At 51.2% G+C, this 18571-nt stretch overlaps 6 protein-coding genes across 6 annotated transcripts; 3 read left to right on the top strand and 3 right to left on the bottom strand.

The window, feature by feature from the left end:
* Positions 1 to 261: 261 nt before the first annotated feature.
* A1O3_02915 (coatomer protein complex, subunit alpha (xenin)) lies at positions 262 to 4059 on the top strand (the record flags this gene model as incomplete). The annotated part of the gene is made up of 4 exons (XM_007733055.1): positions 262 to 356; positions 409 to 689; positions 736 to 3755; positions 3805 to 4059. 4 exons carry the CDS (start codon positions 262 to 264, stop codon positions 4057 to 4059), a joined length of 3651 nt encoding a protein of 1216 aa, XP_007731245.1.
* Positions 4060 to 6686: 2627 nt separating this feature from the next.
* On the top strand, positions 6687 to 8227 carry A1O3_02914 (uncharacterized protein; the record flags this gene model as incomplete). The annotated part of the gene is made up of 7 exons (XM_007733054.1): positions 6687 to 7061; positions 7118 to 7498; positions 7552 to 7614; positions 7667 to 7729; positions 7781 to 7843; positions 7898 to 7968; positions 8026 to 8227. 7 exons carry the CDS (start codon positions 6687 to 6689, stop codon positions 8225 to 8227), a joined length of 1218 nt encoding a protein of 405 aa, XP_007731244.1.
* A 611-nt stretch (positions 8228 to 8838) lies between these two features.
* Positions 8839 to 10525, bottom strand: A1O3_02913 (uncharacterized protein; the record flags this gene model as incomplete). Its single annotated transcript, XM_007733053.1, has 3 exons — positions 8839 to 9007; positions 9422 to 9728; positions 10261 to 10525. The coding sequence occupies 3 exons, from the start codon at positions 10523 to 10525 to the stop codon at positions 8839 to 8841; spliced, it is 741 nt and encodes a 246-aa protein (XP_007731243.1).
* A 1136-nt stretch (positions 10526 to 11661) lies between these two features.
* On the bottom strand, positions 11662 to 12882 carry A1O3_02912 (uncharacterized protein; the record flags this gene model as incomplete). The annotated part of the gene is made up of 2 exons (XM_007733052.1): positions 11662 to 12238; positions 12317 to 12882. The coding sequence occupies 2 exons, from the start codon at positions 12880 to 12882 to the stop codon at positions 11662 to 11664; spliced, it is 1143 nt and encodes a 380-aa protein (XP_007731242.1).
* Positions 12883 to 14682: 1800 nt separating this feature from the next.
* A1O3_02911 (uncharacterized protein) lies at positions 14683 to 16689 on the bottom strand (the record flags this gene model as incomplete). The annotated part of the gene is made up of 3 exons (XM_007733051.1): positions 14683 to 14743; positions 14807 to 16386; positions 16435 to 16689. 3 exons carry the CDS (start codon positions 16687 to 16689, stop codon positions 14683 to 14685), a joined length of 1896 nt encoding a protein of 631 aa, XP_007731241.1.
* A 677-nt stretch (positions 16690 to 17366) lies between these two features.
* On the top strand, positions 17367 to 17952 carry A1O3_02910 (D-tyrosyl-tRNA(Tyr) deacylase; the record flags this gene model as incomplete). Its single annotated transcript, XM_007733050.1, has 2 exons — positions 17367 to 17789; positions 17857 to 17952. 2 exons carry the CDS (start codon positions 17367 to 17369, stop codon positions 17950 to 17952), a joined length of 519 nt encoding a protein of 172 aa, XP_007731240.1.
* Positions 17953 to 18571: the final 619 nt, after the last annotated feature.

Below are 18571 nucleotides of genomic sequence, written 5' to 3'. Positions count from 1 at the left end.
CTGCGGGCCAAATTGGTCCCCCTGGGTCACGGAGCCACCTTTACCTTTTCTGAAGCGACAACATACTTCACAGGGACACTACCTGTCGCGTCCGTTGATCTGTCCTAGAGAATACAGGTTGTGTCAAGTTATCATGAGCAGTACCTACTCCCGAAGATAAGCAGCTAAGCGTCTCGGAATACGCCAACATGGCGTCCCCTTCGATGCTCACCAAGGTAATCCATCTTCCTAGCATTCCCAATGCACTTGCACTGACAGGTCATGCAGTTCGAAAGCAAGAGCAGCCGGGCAAAGGGCCTGGCTTTTCATCCTAAACGACCATGGATCCTGGTTAGCTTGCACAGCAGCACGATCCAGTAAAGTGCCTCACAAACTTCGGTCACCTCCTAAACTAACTGCGCCGAACAGACTATGGGACTATCGAATGGGCACACTCATCGACAGGTTTGAGGAGCATGACGGACCAGTGCGCGGTATAGACTTCCACAAGACACAGCCGTTATTTGTTTCTGGAGGAGACGACTACAAGATCAAAGTCTGGTCATACCAAACAAGACGATGTCTCTTCACACTCAATGGCCATCTTGACTACGTTCGAACGGTCTTCTTTCACCATGAACTGCCTTGGATATTGTCAGCCTCAGATGATCAGACGATCAGGATATGGAATTGGCAGAATCGATCGCTGAGTAGGTACTTCGACACCCTTTTGAGGCTTCGCTCACAGAGTTACAGTCTGCACGATGACCGGTCACAATCATTACGCGATGTGTGCACAATTCCACCCCAAAGAAGACCTGATTGTCTCCGCTTCATTAGATCAATCCGTTCGAGTCTGGGACATTTCTGGTCTGCGCAAGAAGCATTCAGCACCTACTTCCATAAGCTTTGAAGACCAGATGGCACGCGCAAGCCAACAACAAGCTGACATGTTTGGAAATACCGACGCCGTCGTCAAATTTGTGTTAGAAGGTCACGATCGTGGGGTGAACTGGGTTGCATTCCATCCAACCTTGCCGTTGATTGTCTCTGCTGGTGACGATCGCCTGGTCAAGCTTTGGAGAATGAGCGAAACAAAAGCATGGGAGGTAGACACCTGTCGCGGACATTTTCAGAATGTGTCTGCATGTCTGTTCCATCCCCATCAGGACTTGATTTTGTCTGTCGGCGAAGACAAGACAATTCGGGTTTGGGATTTGAATAAGAGGACATCGGTCCAGTCATTCAAGCGAGAAAATGACCGCTTCTGGGTGATTGCAGCACATCCAGAGATCAACCTTTTTGCCGCAGGTCATGACAACGGTGTGATGGTGTTCAAACTTGAACGAGAACGGCCAGCATTCTCGGTCTATCAAAACCAGCTGTTCTATATCACGAAGGATAAGCACGTCCGATCATACGATTTCACCAAGAACGCCGAATCCCCTTCGCTCCTGTCACTTAGGAAGCTTGGGAGCAACTGGGTCCCTCTACGGACACTCTCTTATAACCCCGCAGAGAGATCTATTTTGGTCACGTCGCCTTCGGACAGCGGTACCTATGAACTGATTGCTCTTCCACGAGATGCGACTGGTGCGTCAGATCCAACCGATGTCAAGCGTGGCTCTGGCAATGCTGCAGTTTTTGTCGCCCGAAATCGCTTCGCGGTCTTCGCCACTTCTACACAGCTGGTTGAGATCAAAGACTTGAGCAATTCCACAACAAAATCATTCAAGGCACCACTTGGCACGACCGATATCAGCTACGGTGGCCCAGGCTGCCTCCTGCTCATCACTCCCACCAATGTCGTCCTCTATGACATCCAGCAGAAGAAGCAACTAGCGGAACTGGGTGTGAGCGGTGTCAAATATGTATCCTGGTCCAATGACGGGCTTTATGCCGCCTTACTAAGCAAGCACAATGTGACCATTGTCAACAAGTCCTTGGAGCAGGTGAGCACTTTGCACGAAACGATCAGAATCAAGAGCGCCACATGGGATGACTCCGGAGTTCTTCTCTACTCGACCCTCAACCACATCAAGTATACTCTACTCAATGGCGACAATGGCATTGTTAGGACTTTGGATCACACCGTGTATCTTGTCAAGGTAAAGGGTCGCAATGTCTATTGCCTTGACAGAGCCGCCAAACCTAGAGTTCTCAGCATCGACCCTACAGAGTACCGGTTCAAGTTGGCACTGGTGAAACGAAACTACGATGAAATGCTCCAAATCATTAAGACATCTAGTCTCGTTGGCCAAAGCATTATTTCCTATCTCCAGAAGAAAGGCTATCCCGAGATTGCATTGCAATTCGTGCAAGATCCCCAGACTCGGTTCGAACTGGCTATTGAGTGTGGCAATCTGGAGGTAGCCACGGAGATGGCCAAAGAGCTCGACCGCCCAAAGATCTGGACACGCCTAGGTACTGAGGCTTTGATACATGGCAACCACCAAACAGTCGAGATGACGTATCAAAAGCTTCGAAACTTTGATAAACTTTCTTTCCTGTACCTTTGTACAGGTGACGAAGAAAAGCTGACGAGAATGTCCAAGATCGCCGAGCATCGCGGAGACTTTGTCTCCCGGTTTCAAAACGCTCTCTATGTCGGGGATGTCGAGAGCAGGATACAGATGTTCAAGGAGATCGACCTGTATCCGCTTGCTTACCTCACGGCAAAGTCGCATGGTCTGACCGAAGAATGTGCAGCCATACTCGAACTCTGCGGCTTGACCGAAGACCAGATCTCTATGCCAGAGCCCGGAGATGGCCTTACAAAGCCAGACGTCATTGTACAGACCTATAAAGCAAACTGGCCTGTTAAAGAAGCATCCCATTCTTCGTTCGAAAAGGCGCTCTTAGGCGAAGTTGGTGTGGCAGTGGATGAAGATGCCAGGTCTGATTTGCTCAACGAAGATATCCCTGTCCCCACAGATGGCAACGGCCTCGCCGCAGAGGACGATGCCGATGCAGTCGAGGGTTGGGACATGGGAGACGATATTGGCCTTGATACCACTGGGAATGATTCTGACTTTGTCAATATCGACAACCCCGATGGCCCAGTTGAGGCCGCGGGTCCTGGGAGTTCGGAAGCAGACATCTGGGCTCGAAACTCTCCACTAGCTGCCGATCATGTTGCTGCCGGATCATTTGACAGTGCCATGCAGCTCTTGAACCGTCAAGTGGGTGCTGTCCGGTTCGAGAAACTGAAGCCGAGATTCATGGAGATTTACCAAGCTTCCAAGACTTATCTTCCCGCCAATGCCAGTCTGCCGCCAATTGTGAACTATGTCCGCCGGACCCTCGATGACACCGACAGCAGAAAACTCCTGCCATTCATCCCACGAAACCTTGAGACTCTGACTACTGTCGACTTACAGGAAGGCTACAGCGCAATGAGGACCAACAAGCTGGAGAATGGCGTGGTCACATTCCGAAATATTCTGCAGTCACTGCTGGTCAATGTCGTCAACTCGGAGGCGCAAGTGGATGAAGCCAAGGCACTTATTGCAAAATCCATGGAGTACACCCTTGCAATGAGCATTGAGCTAGAGAGGCGTCAACTGGCAGCTGCTGGTGACGATTCCGAAGAAGGGCTCAAGCGACAGTTGGAGCTTTCTGCCTACTTCACGATGCCGAAACTCGACGTTTCTCACCGACAGCTGGCTCTTATGGCCGCTATGAAGCTGGCCTTTTCTCATAAGCAATTTTCGAGCGCGCTGTCTTTCGCCAACCGAGTCCTGGCAAACGGCGGCGCCTCCAAACTCGTTGAACAGGTCAGTGCAACAGCTATATCTTTCTCAACACATTACTAATTTGTCGCAGGCAAAGAAGGTCAAACAACAGGCAGAGCGGTCTGGATCCAGTGACAAGATCGGCATCGAATACGACCAGTTTGCAGACTTCGACGTATGCGCAGCCTCCTACACTCCCATTTATAGTGGAGTCCAGAGTGTCTCTTGCCCATACGATGGTTCGAAATATCACATTCAATACAAGGGCCAGGTCTGCAATCTCTGCCAGGTCTGTGAGGTTGGCGCTGCGGCTAGTGGACTAAGGCTGTGGGTTAAAGGGCTGTGAGAGTCTACGATGAGGCTATGATTACGAGGGGCACATATGCTGTCTGGTCAAAATGGCGCTCAGTTGACCGCTTTGCGATATTGATCCAGGTTGACCTGGGTATGGGAGTTTGTGCTCACATACATCATCGGGTATTCAAGTTAGAAATTGCTTGTAATCTCCCTCATTGACCAAATCAGCTGGCGTATGCTTGTTTTCTTCTCCAACGACTCGGCCTTGGGTCCTTCTTGATACGGTTTATAAATGTAGGTCTCGGGCCGATTGGTTTAGGCTGAGGAAGCCAATGCTCGTATGGGGCTGCCAAGCAACCCAGAAAGTCCAGCCTCGCCAGCAATCTGAAACCATCAGTCGTACTGTACATGTAATATTCCACTCTTCTATGTCCTCCGGAGAGTTGCAAAACTCCGCCGAGAACTGGAAGATGAGAGCTTGCCGTTTCATGCAGCCATAGATGCAGGACCCTTCTCCGGTGACAACCGTGTCAGGAATAACGGGCGAAGCATGCTGTCCTTCATGACTGCTGGCCCCAAGTCATCCTGCTGAGAGCACAACTCCTAATATCTTTTCTCTTGAGGTTGTCGCCCTTTCAGCCCAATCCACACGTTCAACTGATGTGCAAGTGTGAAGATATAAGGTCTCGGTGTGGGGGAAGAGGGGGTTTGGTTCAGGTAATTGAAACGTCGTGTTCCCGCTGGGTGCTTTTTTTTGAGAAGGCAAATATGGATGTTCTAGTCCATATACCTTGGTTCGAATGCCGTTGGAAATGATACATGCGTTCAATGCTGCTGATGGGAAGCTTGACGATACGAGCCTTTGATCACTGGAACACATATCTGACCGAAAAGTGGCTGTCTCCGATTTGACCGCTGGAGGCGGTGAAAGAAAGGCTGGCGCTGCGGACGGGAGCGCGGCTAGGAAACCGAAATGGTGAATTAGCTTATGGTTGAAGGTTGAAGATTCTCAATCCAGACCTTAGCTTATAGCCGAAGAGGCAACGCTGGTGCTATCAATGAGAGGGTTGAAGAAGAAGAAGGTGGTGAGGACTCCAGGTTAAGTAGAGGATCAATTGTCTTGAAAGCATTTTGGCGAGACATGTCGTGTTGGGAAGAGTACTGGCAAGAGGCGAAGAGGACAGAGGACAGAGGGAAGAGAGCAGAGGACCCATTGAACACGGCAGGTTGCTGGTTTTAGCGACCAAGTGAGTTGTCAATAAGTCTGCTTCACTTCTTTGTTACGCGTCTTCCCTGCGATTTCATCTCCACCCACCATCCATCCACCCATCCACTTCACAGCCATCAACACTTCTGTGCAAGATCCCTAATCGCCATCTTTGGGCTCTGGTCTTGCTCATCTCTGAATCACAGCCTGCATTGCCACACGAAAAGTCCACTCCAGGTACCTTAAGCAATCCACTTTTCTTGAGAGACGTGACTGACTTTTGACAAGTAGGTAAGCCTAAGCCTTGCCATCGTATGTCCTTGCGCTCTACGTCCTATTTCTCGTCCTCGTCCTCTCTCTCTTCTCCTCTGAAACAACAGACTGCTCGGGCAAGACCTTGGGTGCACACACAGGAATTTTACGTTCGACACCTCGTCTTCAGCTGCACCTCTTCTACTTCACCTCGTCTCACTTGAACACCTCTGATCGACTCCTCCGCAACTGACTGTTACCGAAATAACTTCTTTTCTTCTCTTTCCCAGGCTCTACACTAGCTCTACTCTCATCAGTCAATCATCAGGTTCGTCTAACAATCAAGTTAGGACATTTACATAAGGTACTCTCCTTGAGCTCAAGGTCACATCGCTTCATTGCCTCAACAGATTTGATCTGGTGAATACCCATCAACACTGACTAGTGTTCTTGTCAAAATAGACTACCTCACCATGAGTGGTTGGGACACTGAACCTCAGGGTGAGTTCATCTTACTCCTTCCTGAACCACAATCTCACCTCTCCGGCTCTGAATGCCCTCCATCGTTATATCATGTATCCAATGTCGTGGCCGGGTAAATTAATAGCCCGAGCAACCAAGCCTTGTTGGAAAAGGCCTGAGCTATGGATGATAGAGGAGCATCCAACTTCCCGTCTGACATCCCTCCCTCCCTCTGATGATTTCATGCTTAAGACCCTAGTGAGGCAAGATTGACTAACCATATTCAGGTTCGACCAACTGGAACGAAGACGAAACTATGAAGCCTGCTGCTGCCACTGACACCATAACAAATGGCGGATTTGCTGAAAGCTTCGGTGCTCAAGGAGATGACACTGGCGACTCTGGTGCATACAACAGCGGATGTCACAACTGCGGCCAAGGTGAGACGCAGCCAACAGAATGATTTATCTTCATTACTGACCATCATCAGATGGACATATCGCCCGTGAATGCCCAGAGCCACGAAAGATGGGAGCGTGTTTCAATTGTGTACGTATCTAACTACTCTATTTGCCCGGCCAGGACTGACAACTATAGGGTGAGGAGGGTCATGTATGGACTGGATCTCTAAGCTATTCGAGGGCCTTGTTAACAACTTGCATAGTCCAAGGCCGACTGTCCTGCTCCACGCAAATTCAAGGGTGAATGTCGTAACTGTGGTCAAGAAGGTGGGTCGACTACCACAAGACCACAGGATGCCTGAGTTGACCCTCGTTCCAGGTCACATGGTCTCTGATTGTCCAACTTACGTCGAAAAATGCAAGAACTGCCATCAAGAAGGTGCGTGTTTTGGGCATTCGTATCCGCATTATTTTTTTCTGACACAGCTCTCGGGAACAGGTCATAACGCAATCGACTGCAAGAATCCAAAGCTGATCGACAACCACCGTGTCGCTGAGAAGTCGGAGACCGAAGCATGGGAACTGCTCAAGCAGGCCAGTGATGAGAGAGACATTGGTGATTTCAAAGATGCAGTCCAGATTCTCTCTAAGGCTGCACCTGACTACACCTATCCTCGCCTTGAGAAGGAATTCCGCAAGCAGGGACTGGCTATCTATCTCATTGCTATGGTCCGCTTTCTGTGCAACATTTCTTCTATAGGGTTTCAAGCTAACGTGTACCTTAGGAGAAGGATATCGGTGACACATGGACCAACGTCAACCTTCAGGGAGAGATCGGCAAGAAGTATTCGGTGAGCTACTTCACATCTGACAAGCCTCAACGTCCCACTCTTGTCGATAAATGGCCTGCTTCACCAGAGGAGAACATGAATCGCCTTGCCGATGCTGGCATCCCGCTCGACCGTGGTGTTGACAAGTGCCACAATTGCGAGAGGGTGGGCCACAAGACCAAGGACTGCCCTGATGAGCGGATTACGAGAGAACAAGTCACTGTTACCTGCTATCTCTGTGGAGAGGCCGGTCATCGTGTTCGTGACTGCACCCAGGAACGAAAGAAGGCTGGACGCGCTTGCAGAATCTGTGAATCCGAGGATCATATTGCCAAGGTGAGTTCATGCAAATTCCAGCTCTCTAATAACCAGCTAACCTTTCTCTTCAGGACTGCCCCAACCGTGAGAAGAAGGCTTGTCGTAATTGTGGATCTGAAGATCACCTGGCCAGGGTATGTTTTCTTTGTGCGGTACAGCAACGTGCAAAGTTTTGACACATAACAGGAATGCCCAGACCGTGAGAAGCGTACGTGCCGCAAGTGCGGTGAAGAGGACCACATTGCCAGAGTATGTGTTTTCTGGCCTCGACAGAGAGTCTTGTTGCTAATGTTGATCTAGGATTGCACGAATGCCCCGAAGAGAACCTGCAACATCTGTGATGCTGAAGACCACTTGGCCAGAGTAAGTCTTTCCCAAACATTGACCCATACCATGTCAACTAATGTGCCAATGCAGGAGTGTCCCCAGAAGGATGAGGCGGGACCACGTCCTCGTAAAGATTGGAGTCAAGTTGTTTGCAGCATTTGGTGAGGTCCAATCTCGAGCTTGGAAACCATGGTCCAGCGCTAACCCGTCTATAACAGTGAGAAGAAAGGACACGGTCGTGCCAGATGCCCTCAGGCCGCAGCAGGAGAGAACGCAAATGCTGAGACCGATGCTGAAGCTGCGGCTGGAGGCGGATGGGACACTACTCAGAACAGCAGTTCTGCACAGGCATCTTGGGAACAGGCTGAAGCTTCAACTCTTGCTGCTCCCGTTGCGGCTCCTGCAGCTTCTGCCTGGTAAGGTTGAGGCGTTCTGAGGTCGAAGGACAGACTTTTCGCTGCAAAAGTTCCGCAGTTCCACCGCCAGACCATACATCACAGGAGGCATGACCATGATCCTGATCCGCAGTCTCTGGCAAGGTGTGCAGAGGTTTGCCTGATCAGACGGATTTGATCGAGTACAAAGAGACGCAAGGATGGAACAAACATCCCCAGACAGAGCTAGCAAAACGAGACTGACTGTAAGTCAACGAGCTATTGGCCTTCAAAGGTCGAAGTCGATTCTTAAGAAGGCGCAGATAGCAATCAATGAAAGAAACGGAACGCTGCATCGCAGTCCAACTCATCTATGGCCAGTAATGCACGAATCTCGAACGGGATGATTGTAGGCTACGGCGGACAGTGAGTTGTAATTTGCTTGACCATTACGACCATTACGACCCTTCCCCTGATATTGTCATCGGCTTACGCGAACACCACAACGCTTGCTACACCCGGTTCATTTGAAGTTCGATCGTAGTAACAGGCCAGGCGTCCCATCTAACAGCCCATAGCCCATGTACCATTTCAAGTTCGATCGTAGTAACAGGCCAGAACAGGCCAGGCGTCCCATTTAACAGCCCATGCACCTTTTCACTGGCCTCCGAAATCCTTGTAGCCTTGGCCCTTGATGAACGTGTGCAACCAGGGCCCCTGATCCTGGCGTTCGGCGAGTTTGAGGTACTCGATTGCGGCGGCAGGGCCGTCGATGTTAGGTCCGGCAGGACCGCCTTGGGGGTTTCGTTCGTCAGCGTAGTAGAATCTGACGAGATGGAGGGAGTATATGTCAGCAAGGGGGGTCACCAATAATAAGTACATGGCCATAGAGAGAGAAGGGGGGAGAAAGAAGGGGGGAGAAAGAAGGGGGAGAGGGAGAGAGTATATGTCAGCAAGGGGTGTCACCAATGAGAAGTACACGCCCATAGAGAGAGGGAGGGAGGGAGAAAGAAGGGGGGAGGGAGGGAGGGAGAGGGAGAGAGAAGGGGAGGGAAAGAAGGGGGTAGAGAGAGGGAGGTAGAGAGAGAGGGAGAGCGGGAGGTAGAGAGAAAGAAGGGGGGAGAAAGAAGGGGGGAGAGGGAGAGATATATGTCAGCAACGGTTGTCACCAATAATAAGTACACGCCCATAGAGAGAGGGACGTAGAGAGAGGGACGTAGAGAGAGGGAGAAATACTCACTTAATACCTTGATCCCGGTAGGCATTCTTCCCCTCGACAAGGTCCTGAATCGCGTACGCCGTGGCAGCCTTGCCGAGGCCGAATGCCAGCATGCCCGGGAAATGTTTGACGTTGAGGATGTTGCCGGTGAAGATGAATGTTTTGGAGAACGCCGACGACGGTGAGGCCGGTAGACTCTGAAAGCCCTGCACGGCTTGCTGCAGGGCAGCGACCGCCGAGGTCGTGTTGACGGCGAGTGCAGTGGAGAAATTGGCCAGCGACAAGGAGGACAGCGGGTCGTCGGGCGTGTCGGGATATCTGAGGGCGGCTGATGGGAATTAGTTAGGGAGATGTGTAAGTGAGGAGAGGGCGACAAGACAAGACACGAGATGATATGACAAGACAAGACACGACAAGACAAGACAAGACAAGATCAGACACCACAAGACAAGACACCACAAGACAAGGCAAGGCAAGACATGACACGACACGACACCACAAGACAAGACAAGGCACGACACAGGACAAGACACCTAGGACCAGGCAAAGTACCGTACATGTATATAACAAACAAAATCAGGGCTGGTATCAACACCACAGGACCTGGACTCGGGATCGGGCAGGACAGGGCAGGGCAAGGAAAGGAGAGTCCTAGACTCGACTCGAGGTCATCATGAGACTTGAATTGACCTGACTTGACTCGCCTGGCAGGACAGGGGAGGGCAGGGCAGGGGAGGAAAAGTAAAGGAAAGGAAAGTCCTTTACTCGACTCCAGTTCATTTTTTTCATGAGACTTGACCTGACTTGACCCGACTCAACTGGGAGTTCATTTCTTGACTTGACTCGACTCCTCCACGTACCATTATATACCACGACACTCGGGGCGCCGATCTCAGCCTTGACCGTCTCAAAGACGCCTGGAACCGACTCCGACTGGCTCAGGTCGACAGTGACATGCAAGTAGGCCGAGGCTGGCTTCGAGGATGTCGCCTCGACAGGATGGGGGGTTCGCGACGCCAGCGCGACTTGGTATCCTTTCGCGCTGAATGTTTGGGCGAGGTGTGCGCCGATGTTGGGGCCTGCGCCGAGGACGAGCAGAACTCGAGCCGGAGATGAAGACGCCATATCAATAATATCGATATCGACCGTGTCGGCGATGGCGATGGCGTAGAAGAAGCCGAGGTTGGGAGTGAGTGGCTAACAGGACAAGTATAGATACTCCGTACAGATAGTCGGATCCTCGGATCCTCCGTATGGTGCGATATGGTGCGATATGATGTGATATGATGTGAACTGATGAGTGTAGCACGGAGGGCGGAGGGCGGAGGGTGCAGGAGAGAGCTCAAGGACAAAGGGCAGAGCGGGCTATATATACCCTCTACATACTCTATATACATACGAATGCTCTGTAGTACCTACCTAGGTATGTATATATATACCTACTAGGTAGTAGGTGGGTACGGGGTAGGTACTCCGTACCTCACCTCTACAGAATAGGTCACGCACGGCCTTCTTCACCGTGGTACAAGGCCGTCCCCACCATCGTAGGTAGCACGTAGGTAGGTACCCAGCACCTACCAGTAGTAGGTAAATTAGGTAGGTAAATTAAGTAGGTACCATAGGTAGGTACCTAGTAGGCGCCTAGTAGGTAATTACTGTACACTTACAGTGTAAGTACATGTCCACTGTATGTCTCTTACTGCTGTGTGTCTACTCCGTCAAGCTGGTATGGTTTATAAGGAGGGAGGGTGAAATGATTCCGAATGGCTTCGGATGGAATATACTGCATGTCTCTTACTACTGTGTGTCTACTCCGTCCCCGTCGTCAACACAGTCCCAGACAAACTGGTCTAGGTATGGTTGATGAGGAGGGAAGGTGAAACGCAATGGAATGGAACGGAACGGCATATTCAGAATATCTGGTGCGATGTTGAATCGTGAATTTATTGGTATGTCTACCTACTAACCAGGTAGTATCAAGCAGAATCTGGTGGAATGTTGAAGGTTAAGTCATTAATTTATCTCTACCTACTAGGTACCTAGGTAGAATTAAGCTGGAAAATCAAGTCCAGCAGGAAACGGCTCATGCACCGGGTTTGACCGAGACATGCCGTTGTTCGTCGTTCGTCGTTCGTTCTTCGTCGTTCGTTCTTCGTCCTTAGTTCTTCGTCCTTCGTTCTTCGTCCTTCGTCCTTCGTTCTTCGTTGTTCGTTGTTCGATGAACCCCTCCAAGCTAATAAACGAAACTGAGGGATGATATATTAGCCGCGGTGGTCACCAAAGAGAAGCACATACTCCGTAGAGAGAGAAGGGATGGTGGGAGAGACTAACTTGAAGCCCTGATTCCAGCCGGTGTTGGTATTGCTGTTCTCGATAGTGTCCTTAATAGCGGTTTCAATTTCCCTATTGCTGTTCTCGATAGCGTTCTGGATGGCGGCTTCAATCTTGCTGTTCTCGATAGCCTCCTGAATGGCGGTTTTAATTTCCCTGTTCTCGACAACGTCCTGAATGGCGGTTTGAATATTGCCGTTCTCGAAAACTTCCTGAATGGCGGTTTCATTCTTCCGGATGGGATGTGCATGTTTGTCGTGGGACTTGCGTTTATCGACATGAATCATATGATAGCCGCGCAAATGTTCTTTCATGTGGTCCATCCTCGTAAAGCCATTGGTGCCTTTCCTGTTGCAGGTCTTGACTGTGCAATCGATATATGTGATTTCGTGTACAGATTTAATGTGTCTGTTCAGGTCGGCTTGGCGGCTGAAGGATTTGTTCGGTTGGCCGTTCTCATCAACGCACGTTGGGTGCTGACAATATGGGCGCTCCTCAACCTTCAATCTAACAACAGATCAGAATTTGGATCGCCGAGGGAGGAATCATTCAATAGTGAAACAAAACATGGGGAGAATCGCTTACTTCTTGTTCGAGGCTCGGCCTCTATCTTCTGGGACTGGCGAACACGCTGGCCTCTTGCGGCGCTTGTTGGTAGACGGACCATCCCACACAGTATTGACGGGAAGTTGCTGCAAGGGTCGAGCTGGCCCGCATGAGGACGGGTCCCCGGTCATCGTAAAAGGGCCCACATGGCTATTGGTTGGGTATGGAGGATAGTACACAACGTTCGACACGTTTCCCTCATATCCTGTTTGACCGTCGAGAAACGGGGAAGAGGTGGCAGTGTTGGTGGTAGCAGTGTTGGTGGTAGCAGTATTGGTGGTACCGTCCGACAGAATTCCTTCTGTCAGAGAGGTATTACCAAGGTCATTGAATAGCGGCCAAAACCTGGGATCTGTCGAGTAATTGGCGGCGTACTGAGGATCGGGTAACGGATGATGGAAGGGTGCAAACGCAGCCGCGAATCCTGAACTGGTCGCCGAAGGCAACGCCGTAGAAAAGCCCTGTGGCTGAAAGTCCAAGTCCAGCGTCGGAAAGTGCTGGTCGTTGTTGAAGGTAAAGTTGAAGTCTTGGGGCGGGTATTCCATGTTGAAAATTCGAATTATTTAGGGCCGAAGCGGCAGGTACAGTGAAGGGTCGAGCTGCAGTCGGTGAAAAGCTGATGGTGCAGGTTGAGGAGGTAGAATTCTTGATGAAGTTGAGTTCTTGACGAGGTTGAGTTTCTGACGAGGTTGAGTTCTTGACCAGGTAGAATTTTACATAGCGCATCCTCAGTTCTGCGCAGGCTATTTCCAAGGCCGAAAATTTGCAAACAGCGATGGACTGAAGCACGCTGTGCAGTATTTGAGGCTGCAACTTTGGACCAGGATGAATTAATGCCATGTACGGAGATGGGATGGGGGTGGATGCTGAACGGGGGATGGTGGATACCAAAACCTGTGCTGGGCTATTTGCAGAGGGCCACGACAGAATGACAGCCCTCCCCTGGTTGGGTCATGGCAGGAGCAGCCTTGGGTTGAGTGCAGGGAATGCTGGGAAGCGTTAGCTTGGGGGACTGTACCAGACGAGCGACGAGGACCTTGGTGCTCCAGATTCAGGCCTAAATGGTACAGTAAATGGTACAGTGGGCGAAGACAGACAAAGCGGTTTGATCGGCATGCGCACGTGCAGAAGCATCAACCCGACTGCACGAGGAAACGGCACATCGAGAGGACCGGCGGCTAGGCCAATCAAGAACAGCTTGGGGGCGAGGCTGCTCACGAGGCTCACTCTTACAAGCAGCAACCCTCGGCCCAGATGGTGTGCGATTCGTTGCCCTCGACTTTGCAGGTTCGTCCGAGACGGACAGTTGCAGCCGGATTTCGTTCCCAAAGTGCAAAGAGGTAGGCACAAACAATGGCATGGCGATATGGTCGCACTGATCTCATCAAAGTGACCAGTCGAGCCCAGGCACTTAGCTGCCCGTCGAACCAGTGGTAGGCGGAGGATAAGGTTGAGGAAGGTCGAACTCGGAGAGCACAACGCGGGCTGTATGAATCTTCATAGTTCAATAGTTCAAACCATAGGAAAATGGGACTTTAGCTTGAGACAAAGACAAGGATCGATGTCTGGTTGCGGTGCCCATGGGGTAGCCCCGTCGAGCCACCTCGCGGATGTGAGAGGGAAAACTGGCAGTGCAGTGTCTGCAGGTTAGCGAGAGCATGCCAGCTTACTTTTCCTGCAAGGTTGCCTTTTCTTGCCGTGGAGCAAGCGGCTCTGTGTCTGTGAGAACGTGAATGTGCTGGAGAGGCGGCAGGCACCAGGCAGGCACCAGGCAGGCCTCTGGAGAGACAACTCAGAACTCAGGCGTGGAGGCCATGCGTGGAGGCTGAGGGCGAAGCGAGCGAGTCAGAAAGACTCGCGATACTTTGCAGCGTGGCCTGATTGGTGTCAGCAAGTCCGTGTCATGAGGACCTACCAGCTTGGTTGCCTTTCCTAACCGCGACCCGAACACACACAGCCCCTCTTTCTTTTCTCTTTTTTCTCGTCTTCAGCAACACTCGAACCTGCCGCCGCCGTAGCACAAAAAGTGAGGCGGAGCGCTAGGCTAGCATCCGGTCACCACGCCAAAGAAACATTAGTCAAACCAAAGCGTGCACCGTGCCGATCATATTGCACAAACTGGTACAGGTGGAACCACCCACACTCACCCCGGGCGATAACGAAATCCGGGTCATGAATACGCAGGACATCTTAGAACGAGGCTTGAAGTTTGAAAATGGAGCTCTGTTGACTCTGCAGACTCTGCAGTCTTCGGCAGGTAGAGGAAACCCCTCTTGGTGTGCGAAAGCCAAGCAGCGCAGCACGCCGGCAGCGCATGTCGTCGGACAGTGTGCCACCGAACTATCCTACAAGTCGTCCTCGAGGAATTTGTACAGGAACTTGAAGTCTGCCTTCCTCCGATTCATCCTGTACGCGTGTTAGAATTATTAGACCACATCTGTAAGGGGCGGTGATGAATAAATTTCGTACCAAGTACTCTCATAGTCGAAGAATCGATACGTGCCCTGTTCATATTCCTCCGTAATCTGCTTGGGCTCTTCGTGGCGTTGAAACCATGTCTGATACTGCTTGTGGAACCGCCAACTCTGATTCTTCAAGGCGCGGGCTGCTAACCACTGCTGGTAGGTGTTCTGCCGGTAGTAGAAAATGTAGAACAGGGTATCTGTTTCCAGCCTCTGGTTGTCGTACAGGGCAGGATCGTCAAATATCGGGAGAACATCCTGAGGATAATGAGCTGGAGTATTGTATTTGAAAGTGGGTCGGTAATGTTGAGGCCTGTCACTGTCGGAAGGTTCCGGACAAGTTTCTTGAGAAGCTTGGAGCAGCCTAGCCAACTGAGAAGGAGGCTGCGAAGCTCGACTCTTGGTCGTTTCAAAAGAATCAAGTAGGTCCTGAAGCCCCGGAGGCAGATGATATATAGATTCCACTGTCGAGCCGTCCTCATGTGCCTCACCATTTGCCGTTGGCAACTCATCCGCAATCACAGGCTCTTGGATCGTCTCGGATTTCTCCATCGCCGGCGTTGGAGGAACGCTACTGGGCACGCTTGCAACTCGTGCACTGGTAGAACTTAAGGTAGGAGACTTTGAGTGGCTGGATTGTTCTTGTGATGTTGAAGACTCCATCGTTACTGGAGCGGGCGCTGGGGATGCTGTCTTTTCGGCCGGTTGCGCCGGCGCTGGAGCTGGAGAACTGGTCGCAGATGTCTTGACAGGAGCCGGTAGAGGATGAGATACACCGGTTGAGTTGGCACCGACTGGAGGAGGAAGGGGAGCAATCCCGACTCCAGTCTTGTCGCTTGCCGCCGCGGCAGCGGCGGCTGATGCGTACTTCAATGTTTCTCCCGGCGGTCGATTGGGTATGGGGGCGGGTTTCATTGTCGTATCTTTGGGTATTGATGGTGGTGGAGGCATCGTGTTCAGCGTCGCCAGGGCTGGAAGAGGGGATTTGAGCTGTGTAGATGGTCGTCGCGTGGCTGGGTGCTCGGCTTTCGCCTTCTTGACCGGAACCGGCTCTGGTTCATTGTCCTCTTGGACAGACTGTGCATCCTGAGAGGATAGTCGATCCACCTCGTTGCCCAGTCCGAATTGTGCCTCTTCGCTGTCCAGGTTGAGTTCATCATAGATGCCTTCGTATGCCTCGGCGTCGAAGTCGGGCTCACGTCCTTCTCTAACCACCTCTTCAATCTCATTCTTGATCACAGATACAAGGTCATTGTCAAGATTGCCGTTCTGAAGGGATCGGAGCAGTAGTTGCAGCCGGGACTCGTGCCACTTGTATGTTTCGGTGATTCTCTCAATCTCCGCAAGTCGATCGGCCTTGGAGTTATCTCTCTGCTTTTTCTTGAGAGCGACTTGCAACCCGTTCGCTTCCGGCTCCAGTTCTTCAATCAGAAACCTATTGATTTCGTCCAGCTGCTCTGATAAGAAGTCACAGAGTTCCTCCCGTTCCTTCTCCTTGGGATCTTGTTTGATATTCTGTGATAACCCTTCTTTTGAGAATGCTTTGGTCTTCATCTCCTTCTCGACGGCTTTGAAAATTTCCATACACTGTGGTCTCGGTCAGTCGGGACATGTTTGCAGACACAACCATCTTACTTTCTCTATCCGCTTCCGCTGTTCGAGTAATGCAGACTTGTCTTTGATCTCGTTGCCCGCCGCCCAAGTCTTGATCTGATCCCGAGATCTTTGTAGCTTCTTGATCTCTTTCTTGAGGTTGTCTTCTAGTTTGTCCTTCTGCGCCGCATTCTGTGAGGAGTAGATCTTCTCATAGATGCCCTCGAAGGCTTGGATTCCTTCGTCGACCTTTTTGAAGGTCTTGTCGATCTCTTGCTGGGTTTTCCGAGACGCCATGGCGGTCTCTCATAAGAGGTCTACTCGGTTTGTGTGAACGGTAATGGAGAGAGGGTCGAAGGTTTCAATAGGTAGGCAATCGCCAAACGGACGTGTTTGCAACTTGAAACCAGCCTCGACTGCCGCGCGCCTCAATCGCTGCGATTCCAATTGCGGTCGCATTATCGATCTGTACCAATCCATTTTCGGACAGATGGCTTGGCGGCTCAAGCGCCTGTCATGTGACAGTCACCCATGCTACATATACTGTGCTTCTCGCATTTAGATTGATTTCTGGGGAGAGATACTTTCCTCTACTAACCTGGTGGACTAACTACAACTACCTGCACCGTAAAAGAGCACCGGACAAAATACCTGTCCAAGGGAGCTCTTCACGAACCGACTTGGCCGGTCACATGATAACAGCGGTATTCACCTCAATAGTCCGCCGCAGTATCTCAGTCCAAGTACTTGGTTGTACGGATCACAAGTGTCTGACGCGCATCTTGGCATCCCAAGATTCACTGGCACTGCATGTCGCTCCATCGTGCGCTGAAGACAAAAGCACAATACTAGTAGGTAGAGGAAGTTTCTTATTCGCCTTGTCTTCTCGACTTCGAGATTCTCCTGGCCGGCTTTCACCTTGGCTTGCTAGAGTGTGGCTTTGCTTTTCGGAGAAGACGGCGATTACTTCAAAAATGAAGGCCATATTACAGCGCGTGCTATCTAGCTCGGTCACGGTCAACGACCAGGTTGTCTCCGCCATTGGAAAAGGGGTGCTGGTCCTCGCTGCAATCGGCCCCAATGACACCAAGAAAGACGCCGATGCCATGGCCTCAAAGGTGTTGAAAATGAAGTTGTGGCCCGACGAGAATGGCGCCAACTGGAAGAAAAGCGTCCAAGACATTGAAGGCGATATCCTTTGTGTTTCGCAATTTACTCTGCTAGCCTCCACCAAGAAGGGTAGCAAACCTGACTTTCATGGGGCAGCAAAGCCAGAGGTTGCAAAGGAACTCTATGACTATTTCTTGTCACGTGTGCGCGACCAGCATCCAGCCGGCAGAGTGAAAGATGGTGTTTTCCAGGCGATGATGCAGGTCAGCCTTGTCAACGATGGACCAGTATGTCAGATCCCTCGATGCTTCCTGTTCGATTAGGCCGGTGGTATCAAGCTGCTTACCGTGACAGGTCACACTGGAGATCGATACTAGCCCTGCAAAGAAGGACTCAGCCACAAGTACCAAAGTGCACACTCCAGCGTCAACTCCGGCACAACAAGATTGAGCTTGCCACACCATCGGGCGTGCAACTGGATCCGAATCCGAAAGCTGGTCCTACAATCTTGGGTCAACTGTCAGAGTTCGTGCCCTGTTATCCCTCGGCCTTCCCCAGGGTTTGACATGCACCACCCCGTGAAGGAGAAGTCCGCGAAGTACGATAAAGAAGACGCTTGGTTCGAACGGTCTTCAACGCAACATCTATTTACCGGTACGTAACACAGGCACGTCTCAGTGAGAGCGGGGCAAGGTATCCGCTCGTCCAGCACGCATGGCTGCCCTTCTTGGCCTAAAAGCACTCAGATGCCTTTGGCATCATTGGCGGCTGCGGGAGGAGTCTTATCATCATACACATCCACCCAAGCTACAACTTTATCGTCGCCACACTCGATGGCCAATTACCAGAGACATGCCCGAGGGTCCTGAACCAGTGCCTATCGCGGTTGCTGAGGGGTAACTCACAACGGCCTTGCCCCGCAAAAGCCATAAACAAAGAAGGATATGAAGACGAACCTATGCCGGCGCACTAGTCAAGTCTTCTGCGATCCAGCTTCTCAGCATTACGAGAGCCTACATAGCTTGCCGTCAGTCTGTACGTTCGTCTCGACTCCGTCCCTAAGAGAGAA

This window comes from Capronia epimyces (genome assembly GCF_000585565.1).
Source record: "Capronia epimyces CBS 606.96 chromosome Unknown aczIQ-supercont1.2, whole genome shotgun sequence".
In the NCBI taxonomy this organism is placed as follows: Eukaryota; Fungi; Ascomycota; class Eurotiomycetes; order Chaetothyriales; family Herpotrichiellaceae; genus Capronia; species Capronia epimyces.
This window is presented reverse-complemented; position numbering and strand designations above follow the sequence as displayed.